This window comes from Chlorocebus sabaeus, chromosome 18, assembly GCF_047675955.1.
Source record: "Chlorocebus sabaeus isolate Y175 chromosome 18, mChlSab1.0.hap1, whole genome shotgun sequence".
Classification (NCBI taxonomy): domain Eukaryota; kingdom Metazoa; phylum Chordata; class Mammalia; order Primates; family Cercopithecidae; genus Chlorocebus; species Chlorocebus sabaeus.
The window spans coordinates 64928958-64938924 of record NC_132921.1 but is presented as its reverse complement, the minus strand read 5'-3'; the positions used below and the strand labels follow the sequence as shown (position 1 = coordinate 64938924).

The 9967-nt window shown below is 40.7% G+C and overlaps 1 protein-coding gene across 2 annotated transcripts; it reads right to left on the bottom strand.

The window, feature by feature from the left end:
- Window positions 1-8552, bottom strand: LOC103222703 (myosin regulatory light chain 12A). 2 transcript variants are annotated; one of them, XM_037982475.2, is made up of 4 exons: window positions 8411-8552; window positions 2762-2957; window positions 2156-2317; window positions 1-492 (listed from the first exon to the last, which is right to left on the bottom strand). In XM_037982475.2, exons 2-4 carry the CDS (start codon window positions 2940-2942, stop codon window positions 320-322), a joined length of 516 nt encoding a protein of 171 aa, XP_037838403.1. In that variant the 5' UTR covers window positions 2943-2957; window positions 8411-8552; the 3' UTR covers window positions 1-319. The 2 variants fall into 2 exon arrangements, with proteins under 2 accessions (XP_037838403.1, XP_007972724.1); XM_007974533.3 differs by lacking the exon at window positions 8411-8552 and adding an exon at window positions 8088-8294.
- Window positions 8553-9967: the final 1415 nt, after the last annotated feature.

Genomic DNA, 9967 nt, shown 5'->3' with positions numbered 1-9967 from the left:
TGTTTTATCATAAAGTTTAATTATGATTCAGAAAAAATCGAGCAAATAACTTTCTCTGAAAAAAATATATTGACTCTGTATAGACCACAGTTATTGGGGGAAAGGGCTGGTAGGTTAAATTACCCTATTTTCTATTCTGAAAATGATATCAATAGAAAGTCCCTTTTCCAGTCTGAGTATAAAGATACATATGCCCAAAATGGCTGAGAATAAATACAACAGGAAATGCAGAAGCTGTAAAGCTAAGGGCATGCAAGAGAAAATCTCAAAAATACCCAAAGTGGCAACAAGGAACGTTTGGCTGGAATTTGAAATTCTTTCAGTCATCTTTGTCTTTTGCTCCGTGTTTCAGGATGCGCGTGAACTCGATGTAATTGAAATTCCCCTTTTTGTCAATAGGTGCTTCTCTGTACAGCTCATCCACTTCCTCATCCGTAAACCGATCCCCCATGGTTGTCAGCAGCTCTCTCAGGTAATCTTCCTGAATGGTGCCTGGAGAATAAAGAACAAGGGATCAGAATATATACTACTCTGAGGGTCAATTACAAAGAATATCTATACTCGACTAAGCATGTTCTGTATGTTAAAAACTATAAACATTCAAATATGTGAACTCCAGGGTGTCCACCTACTTAAAACAGCCTCAGCAGGGAAGTGCCTAGAAAAATGCCCAGATGCTTAGCAGCGTCGTTCTGCTCTGTCATTCTGCCTCCACATTCAGCTTCTGATCTCTTGATAATAGACTAAACCTATGCCTAAACAAAGTAATAAAAAGTATGGTTAAAGAATCTAAGCCTTATGGTTCCTTAAAGTGGCATGAATGGTCATGTGTTATTCTACAAGCAAATAACATTGACCTGCCACGCTAAAATCAACACTACATCATACACATCAATAAAGTGGTACAGTGGAAAGAATACTGGAAACTTGAGGCCCAGTTTTAACAAGCTATTTTATTTCAGGCATTTCACTTTATCCCTGACCTTTGGTTTTCTCAGATGTAAAATGAGATTTTTACTGTTTACAAATCCAATTATTGTAACAAATATGGCCAGTCCCAGCACATGCAAAAACATGGAATAAATACTTGAGCACTAACTATGTGGCAGGCACTGTGCTAGGCAGTGGGGGTGTGCAGTGGTAAAATGAAAGGTGTGCTCTTTGGGAATTTGATACCAGGGTTCTCATAAAACCTGCCTGCCTACAAGAATCAGATGTCACCTAAGATTTTCTGGTATTGGTATTTTTAAGATTTCCCAAATAACTGGCATGGACATGTGGGGAGCCTTGAAAGCCACAGACCATGCTTCCATCAGCAGGCCCTGGCAACCACCCAGTATTTAAACTAGTCCCACTAATGCAGGCAACCCAAGATTGTGCCTTCCTTCACTAAACACACTTGGCTACGCCATGTTGAGTTAGGTGTCATGGAAAATATTCCCTCATTATGTTTTCTCTTACACTTCCGCCAAAGGATCAGGCCCCTATATAGTTAACATTTTGTTTTTTTGAGAGTTAACTCTATGCCACACAGTATGCTAAGTACTTCATGTACATCTCACTTCATTTACTTCTCACAACCACCCTGTGAAGTAGGTAATACTGCCCATTTTACAAATAAGAAAACAGAGGCTTAGAGAAAGTCAAGCAACTTGCCCCAAATTACACAGCTATTATGTAGAAGAGGAATATGAAGCCAGATAGTCTAATTCCAGACCCTTAGTTCTACTGGGTGTATTTTAAAATAGAGGTTAAATGTCAGATTTAAACAATTTGAGAGCTGACAGATACCTGGTAAACACACACAGGATTGTAGTGGTGCCACAGCCTATAACAATTTATACTTCATCAAGATTATTCTGTTAAAAGTTTTTTATTCAATACATATTTTCTGATAGCCTAACCCTTGTGGCATTAACATGCTACGAAAGGGGTAATACAAGTTTCCCGAAGAGGTTTCAAATACAACCTATTCATTGTAAACTACTACTTAAGGCAGCAGAACGTGAGTGACAAACATGCCAAGAGAACTCTGTTTAAAAACACAGGTGTAGTACAAACCTGACGGTGTTATCATATTTTAAGTCACTGTATATTTTAGTTACCATAACTAAAAATTAAATCACTTTGTAATTAAAGGTTACCTCTCACTTACCAGTTGCTTCTTCATCAAAGCAAGCAAAAGCATTTCTGATGACATCTTCAGGATCTGTGCCATTTAACTTCTCACCAAACATGGTAAGGAACATGGTGAAATTGATGGGGCCTGGAGCCTCATTCATCATGGCATCCAGATACTCATCAGTTGGATTCTTCCCTAAATTTTTAAAAGGGGTCATAATTTTAATTACATTATAATACATATCAACTATTAATGACAGTAAACATTTTGGTAAGAAAGATTATCATTCATACAGTTTACTGTTTGCACTCATGACAGCAAAACTACTTGGGGGGGAAAGTTTTCTTAATGAATAGGGCCTATTAAAGAGTCTGGAGAGTATATGATATTCCATTGGAATGTCAGAAGGAATAATACTGCTTCCATAATCTAGATTAGTGTTTTCATACACACACACACGAACCCCAACCCAATCCTAAGACAGGGTCAGGAATCTGCTGGTGGTCCGGTGGGAAACACTGTTCCACACTTTACTCAAACCATTAGACAGGCTTTACAGAGCTTTAAGACTCATGAAATCAACAAGAAAGGCACCGTGGAAATTCTATCCAATAGATTAATATTTAAACTGAGCATTACCCAATGAAGCAAGCATATCATGCAAATCTTCCTTGTCGATGAAGCCATCTCTGTTCTGATCAATCATGTTGAAGGCCTCTTTGAACTCCTGAATCTGTGACTGGTCAAACATGGCAAACACATTGGATGTTGCGCGCTGAGGGCGCTTCTTGGTCTTGGTCTTTGCTCTTTTGCTTGACATGGTGGTGGTTAAGTCCTAATTAGGAAAGGAAATACAATAAAAACTAAATCAACATCTAAGATTACTTAAGTTTGAATCAAAACAATGATTAACAAAAGTACACAGAATCAGCCTTCCTGATATGTTTGAGCTACTCAGAAATGTGTCTTTAGAAGACACATTGTCAACAAGATTACATATGACCCGTACTGCTATATAGCTAACAACAGCTAATAACCAAATCTGCTGATTTGATAACAATAAAAAACCAAGCAGCAAAAAAAATTAGTTACCTAGGAAACTTGCAAGTTCTATACTTCAGCACTATGGGGGTGCTGAGGGATACTAATTCATCTTCAGTAGGTCCACCCTTTGCAGCCTTAGCCTAAATTGGCTATTCCATAGTACGGTGGACAGAAAGGTGAGGAACAGTAAGAACGACTAACTGATGGAACAGGTCTTCATCTCCTAATCTCTACTGACAAATATTGTTCTTCCACTTTCAACTAACATTTTTTATTGTACCCTCACCTCTAGGCAAAAGTAGTTCAAGAAAACTATTTGTTGAAAGGCTAACAGTAAAGGATAAAAAAACTGAAGGGAATTCATCTACAGCTTTTATAGACATTACACTCTATCCAAACCAGTTTCTTGTATTACAGTCACACTAAATCACTGGAAGTATCTAAGACCTCTAAACAGAAATCAGAGTATAAGCTTTTAAAATAATTTAAATGTTTTAGAAAATATCTTAAAGGTAGAAACTACTTTTGCTCTCTTATCTAAATTTATCCCAGTAAAATTTAAGTTAAAATTAAAAAGAATGTCTAGTAATACCTAAATTAAAAAGGCAACTTTCCTTTCAATACTCAATCTTTTTTAAAAACTACAAAAATTTGTTTGAAGTTCCATAGTCATCAGACAATAAAATTCTACCATACCATCCTTCAGAGTTGCAGTGAAGATGGTAGTCTGCAAAACCGCTCAGCAGCAAAAGTAAGACACTGCATTGAGTTATATTCTTCCAAGCAGATCTAAAATAGGCACTACTGATTTCACTCTGACCAGGATAACAATTTTAAAGCTTACGTTCTGAAAACATTTAGCTATGATCTGGCAAAACACTATGCCACTGCTCTAAAAATAAGTCTGTGGACTGCAAAGAATGAACTACCACCTAGATCTCAGCACTCCACAGTGACCCTAAGAATATGTTTCCGATGTGTTTAAAAAGTAATTTCTTACATTATTTCCTTGATTATAACCACATCGTCCAGACTAAATACAATTACGGAATGATCAGAAAAGCTCTGCCTCAAATTTTTAAAAGCTAAATCTGTTTTCAGATTTTAATAGGAAATTCCACAAAGGATAGTCACAAATTCCAGCCCATCCAATATAGCACCATATGGCAACTGGAATATATTGTTGAAAAGATATATCCTATACAGCACAGAAGTTATGATATATGCTGCTCCCAAATTTCCTAGAATTCTTTAACTTTTAGGATGCTGCCTTTCATGACTCAAACCATTCATAAATGCATATTTTCATTCTATAACACCTTTGGCGGTAGTAAATCCCATTCATATCTAAACTACATGGGGTTGTACTTTCCTCTTTGTTATAAGTGCTGTCTTTAAAAACAACAAAGAGTTATAGAGTATATTATTCCTCCATCTCTTAAATGTACTCAAGGACTTGCAGCAAGAGGTTGAGACCCAATGTGTGACACGTTTACCAGTCCATATCACTTTCATATTTTAGGCATGTCACGCCTTTGCAAGCCAAAGCACATCTTTAAAAATAGTCCGTTTTGTGTGACAACATTGTCTTTCCCTAATGATGCAGAAATGTCAGCTATTTTAAGAACAAAGAACTGATGAGGTCAAACGGCTGCCACAACTGATTTTTTAATCTATTATATAAAATCTCATATTACTAAATTTATGGGGGTCCTCTAGATACCTTTTCAAAATGTTTGGGTTTGGTTGTAAAGTAGTATGTTTTCTGAATTCTGATGTATTTCCTATTCTTTTAATCATGCACTTTTTTGAATTTGTAAATGTATTATAAAATAGATTTTTAAAGTAAAAAAGTTTTTTTTTTGTCAGCACTGACAGTGGCTTCATATAGAGCTCTTCTTCAGCATATTCAAGACTTAATCTTATCAATCTTATTATGAACAGTTAATTACACTAATATGTATCAAATGTCATATTAATTACATTGAATACTACTTAAGAGTTAAGAAATGTAAGGCATGTGTCTTATCTTCAAGGAGCTTAAAATACAGTTGGGGAGGCAACTATAAAGAAATGAGATGATTGGTTCAACTTATGAAATGAGTCATAGTTTTCATTCCAGAAGTATGACTCTAAACTTAAAACAATGTGTGACAATAATGAAAAATAATTTGTAGGATGGTACATAATAATTAAATGTTGTGAGTTCAGAAAAGATGTTTCTGAGTAGTTAAGTGATTGGGGAGGAGGAAGACCTTGAAAAACCCAGTGTGGGATCATTTAGAAGCTACAAGGCATAGTTAGAATTAAGAATTTGGGTGTTAGTCTCAATTCTAACAAATTAAGGTAGTTAATTCTACCAAAAACTGAAAGTGTAATGTTGAGCAAGTTACTACCTAGGCCTTTACTTTTTCGAGGAGGCTGGATTCTGATCTCTGAGTTATTTTCCACCAGAAACCTTTCAGCGATAGGGAGTTTGGCTTCAGTCACTGTTCCAAAATACAGAAACTGTGGGGTTTTTTCCTACCAAACTAAAAGTGTGAGGGGAATAAACAATGGTGGAGGGAGTCAAATCAGGAACAGTGCTATGATCTCAAGGAGCAGATCATTTCTGATATTGTCAGGGTCCTCTTTGCTGTTATTCTAGTTTGCTGTTCATTTTACTTTCCCGCAAACAATGGAGACCATCACTCTTCATGTAATAAGCCTTCAGCAAATGCACAACTCTCATCTAAGTTTAGAAAACTAGGGTATACTCCTTAATCTAAAAAAGTTGAAATTGCTTTTTGCAAAAAGCAAGCTAGGGTAAAATAAACGGAAAAGATTTCATGTCAGTGTAGTTATTTAGGATGCAAAGATCACCAGGTAAGGACCCGAGGTTTCCAAGTTACGAAAGCTCTTCAATCATGAAGTCGAGTCTTTATTTATTTATATTTGTTTATTTATTTATTTTTGAGATGGAGTCTCGCTCTGTCGCCCAGGCTGGAGTGCAGTGGCGCATCTCAACCTCTACCTCCAGGGTTCAAGCAATTCTCTGCCTCAGCCTCCGGAGTAGCTGGGATTACAGATGCCCCCCACCACGCCTGGCTAATTTTTATATTTTTGTTAGAGACGGGGTTTCACCCACCTTGGCCAGGCTGGTCTTGAACTCCTGACCTCATGATCCACCCGCCTCAGTCACCCTAAGTGCTGGGATTTCAGGCGTGAGCCACCGCACCAGGCCTGAGTCTTTATTTTTGAAGGATTAAATGAAAGATCTTTGGTGTGAAGGAGTATATGTTGTATGAAACTGTAAAGCAAGGAGACTTAAGAACAGGCTTCTACAAAATATAAGAGGATTTCAGAAGCATGAGAAACTGGATGAAGGGCAGTCAGGAGACTGAGTTTACAGATTAATCTAAAGGAGCATAACCTTTTTTTAAGTCAGGGGAGGTGAACGCTGGTGGCAATGAATCTGTTTTTTATTTTGTGTTTTAACTCAGAATCATTATGGGCTATATAACGAGATACACAACACAATTAAAGAAAATGTTAGACTAGATTAATAGGTGGCAGAAATAGAACAGATTCTCAAAGTGACACCAAAGGACACGAGAAGATTTTTCAGATCTCTAGAAACTATATTCACTTATAAAATGGGATTAATCCATACCAATATATACATTAGAGTGCTCTGGTTAGAACCCTAGAGTCCAGCATTTACAAACTGGCAATAAATGTAAAATAACCTAGAAACTTTTTCTACAAAACGAACACTCAGATTGATAATATTCTGAGAAATATCAGATATTCTTGAAGAAAAAACTACCATCTTACAAAACACTGCGTAGTGTGATAGCACCTATCATTTGGTCGGCTTTTTAAACCCTGAACAAATACACCGCCTCATTTAATCAATGCACTTACAAAAAATAAGTGTAATTTATTTTCTGGTGCTAACTGCAATGTTTAAAAAGTGTATTTTCAAGTTAGTGCTTCCGTTCCAAGTAAACCAAGTTTTCATTTCTTATGCAAACTTCCGGTTGAAGGTAGGATTCGTTCTCTCGGACTGCCACACCCAAAAGTTCTCACTACTGGACAGACAATTGGCTGTTAGGGTTGACTTGCCAGTAAAGCCTCGCTTTTGAAAATAAAGTGCTTTTCTGATGACCGTTTATCAGAGCCCTTCCAGAACATGAAACAAATACCAATAATTTTAAGAAATATTCGCTTTATTCGCCTTTAGATATAAAACTTTTTGCACTTAAGTTAAAATCTCTGCTAAATCCATAGGTCTCTCAAGAAATTGATAGATACATTCATATACCTACTAAACTACTTTAAAAGAAAACACTTCCATGGAGAATTGAATTAGCCCAAACTTTCCCCCCACATGGGACAAGGCATTATATTTTGGAGTTTTTCCTCGAGCCACAAACTAAACTCCAGATCTCTTTGTCCAAAATTTCATCGCTTAAAGAAAAAAAGTTCTAATTACAGAAGCGGGTACTGAGTTGAAGAACTTCCCAATTTGAGTTGGTTATTCCTACTAAATGTAGCCACACAGCTGCAACAGCTGCAGCGGGGGGACAATGGGCTACGTTTTTTGCGCAAACCCTCTTGAATCGGGCAAGTTGACGTTAGAAACAAAAATAGTCCCGGGATCAGCTCTGCAGGGGTCGGGTTTCGCGGGCCCGGCAGTCGCCCAAGATCAAGGCGCCAGTGAGCGAAGCCGCATTTCCCGGGCTCCAAGTTTGGGCACAGGAGCGAAGTTCGGTCTGGGCCACTCCCAGCCATGGCCTCGGATCCCACAACCGGGGACCTGGGTGGCACACCTGCCCAGGTGCGCTCCCGGCGCCAGGAGCCCCGCCGCCCTCCAGCTGCCCCGCGGAGACGGGGCCCCGGGATGGGTGTCCCGCGCCCGAACGCGAGTGCCACTCACCCGGCACAGCTACGAGAATCCGAGTACCTCTGCGAGCCCCTCGCTGCCGCTACTACACCACCCTACTACCCAGAGAGCCGCTAAAAACCACCGCTTCCGGCCTCCGCTTAGCAAGCCGGAAGGAAGCCCGGTCACCTTTCTTGGCCCGCAGAGTGGGCCAGACTTCTCGGAGGCGCGACATGGAGGGAAGTCGCCAGTGTGGTCAGCGAGCGCGGTATTGACCAAGTGCACGAGAAGGAAGTGTAAAGTGGGCGACCTAGAGTATAGAGCAATATATAATGGTTCGCTGGGTCCTGTTAACTGAGTTTCCGTCTTTTTTGTACCTCTTGTTGCAGTGTTAAGTCTTCCTCCCCCCTATCTTTTCCGCAGATGGTTGCGTCCGTCCTGTGGCTTTGCCTGGTCGCACATTCCAGGGCTCGGCGAAGGGCGGGGCCCGTCGGCCCAAGTCCTTGTAGGGAAATGGAGGAGACTGCAGCGGACACACGTGACTGGCCCTCGCCCCGCCCCGAGGCCGGGCTCCAGCCTCCGCGGTAGTGTGCCTGCACTTGACGCCCCTCACAGGGTCTGGGTCTCCGCCTGAGGGCCTCGGAGCTGTGTGTGTAGCCCGGGAGTGGACCTTGATGCTAGCTCTGTGTGCAGTGTAATTTTATGAAGAGTCCCGCCTCCTCCATACAGGAGGAAACGTGTGTCCCTGGGGCCCTCAGCCAAGCGCCCACTATCTTTTTGGCCCAGACGGATTTCATAAGGTCACAAGTGGCTGGATACTTCCTCCCTCTTGAAAAACATTTGCCGTCGTTTTTCCCTGGCAGAGCCCCTTTGACCCTGGCGAACAAACCCCCCGCACCTCTTGCTACGATTAGGACTTGCGGCTTGGTGAAAACAGAAATCAAAACTTGGGCCTATTTCTCCTGAGTTCTCCTTGCCTAGAACAATTCATAACAATGACTCTTATTAAAGTCCGGGAGGACTTGCTCTTTTTCCGCCCAGAATCCGATAAGGAAGACTTGTTCTGGCTCCCTCAGCTCTCTGACCTCATCTACCAGAGGAGTGAGTGGGATCCTCTAACACTCGAGCCGTCATCCCAGCACTAGGGGACAGTGACCAGTGTGGCTCCCGTGGCCAGAACCCTTCTGAAGCTTGGGTTGCCCTGTGGTCTTCGCCTTCAAAGCAGGCCGTCACTCGAATCCTTCTGGAACGGACAGTGTTAACTGTCTGTAAACGCTGCGGAATAGTATCTTCTAAGTATTCGTAGCTTCTTTCTTGAGGGATCTCGGGAACATTCCGTGTATTAACCACTAGCATATTCCAAAGTTAACTTCGTGATAAAGTCACCGGGGAAAAAAATAATCGCTCCAGTTCCACGGGTGATTGAAACAAACGTGATTTGTTTCCCAGACTTCCTTGATGGTAAGAATTACTTGGGGTACCAATTAAAAATAAAAATAATTGCGTCATTTCCAACGCACTAAATCAGAGTCTTTAAGGGCAGGTCCTGGGAAGCCATCCACGTAACGGGGGTCCCAAGTGGGCTCTTACCAGCGAGGGCGGGGACTCAGCGAGAGCGCTGGCAGCGACGGGGCAAACCCCAGACAACTGCGCGGCTGCGTTTGTTCCTGGAGCTTGCGAGCACTTGCAGTGCATGACACCTCCACAGGGTGGTGGCCTGCCACCGCGAGAGCACCAGCTCCGCCAACGTCCTCTCCTGAGGACACTTTAGAGCAGAAGGAAACGGACAATTCAGTCTTCCCCTCAGCTTGAAGGCAGCATTCTTTTGCTTCTCTCTTTTTTTTTTAATTTATTTTTTATTTTTTAATTTTTATTTTATTTTATTTTATTATTATACTTTAAGTTCTAGGGTACATGTGCATAACGTGCAGGTT

What these genes read in the sequence shown, in the direction of transcription:
- LOC103222703 (XM_037982475.2), bottom strand. Translation starts at nt 2,942, where the DNA reads ATGTCAAGCAAAAGAGCAAAGACCAAGACCAAGAAGCGCCCTCAGCGC. An exon ending in TGATATGCTTGCTTCATTGG is followed by an intron (nt 2,318 to 2,761) that starts GTAATGCTCAGT and finishes TTAAAAATTTAG; the next exon opens with GGAAGAATCCAACTGATGAG. An exon ending in CTTTGATGAAGAAGCAACTG is followed by an intron (nt 493 to 2,155) that starts GTAAGTGAGAGG and finishes TTTATTCTCCAG; the next exon opens with GCACCATTCAGGAAGATTAC.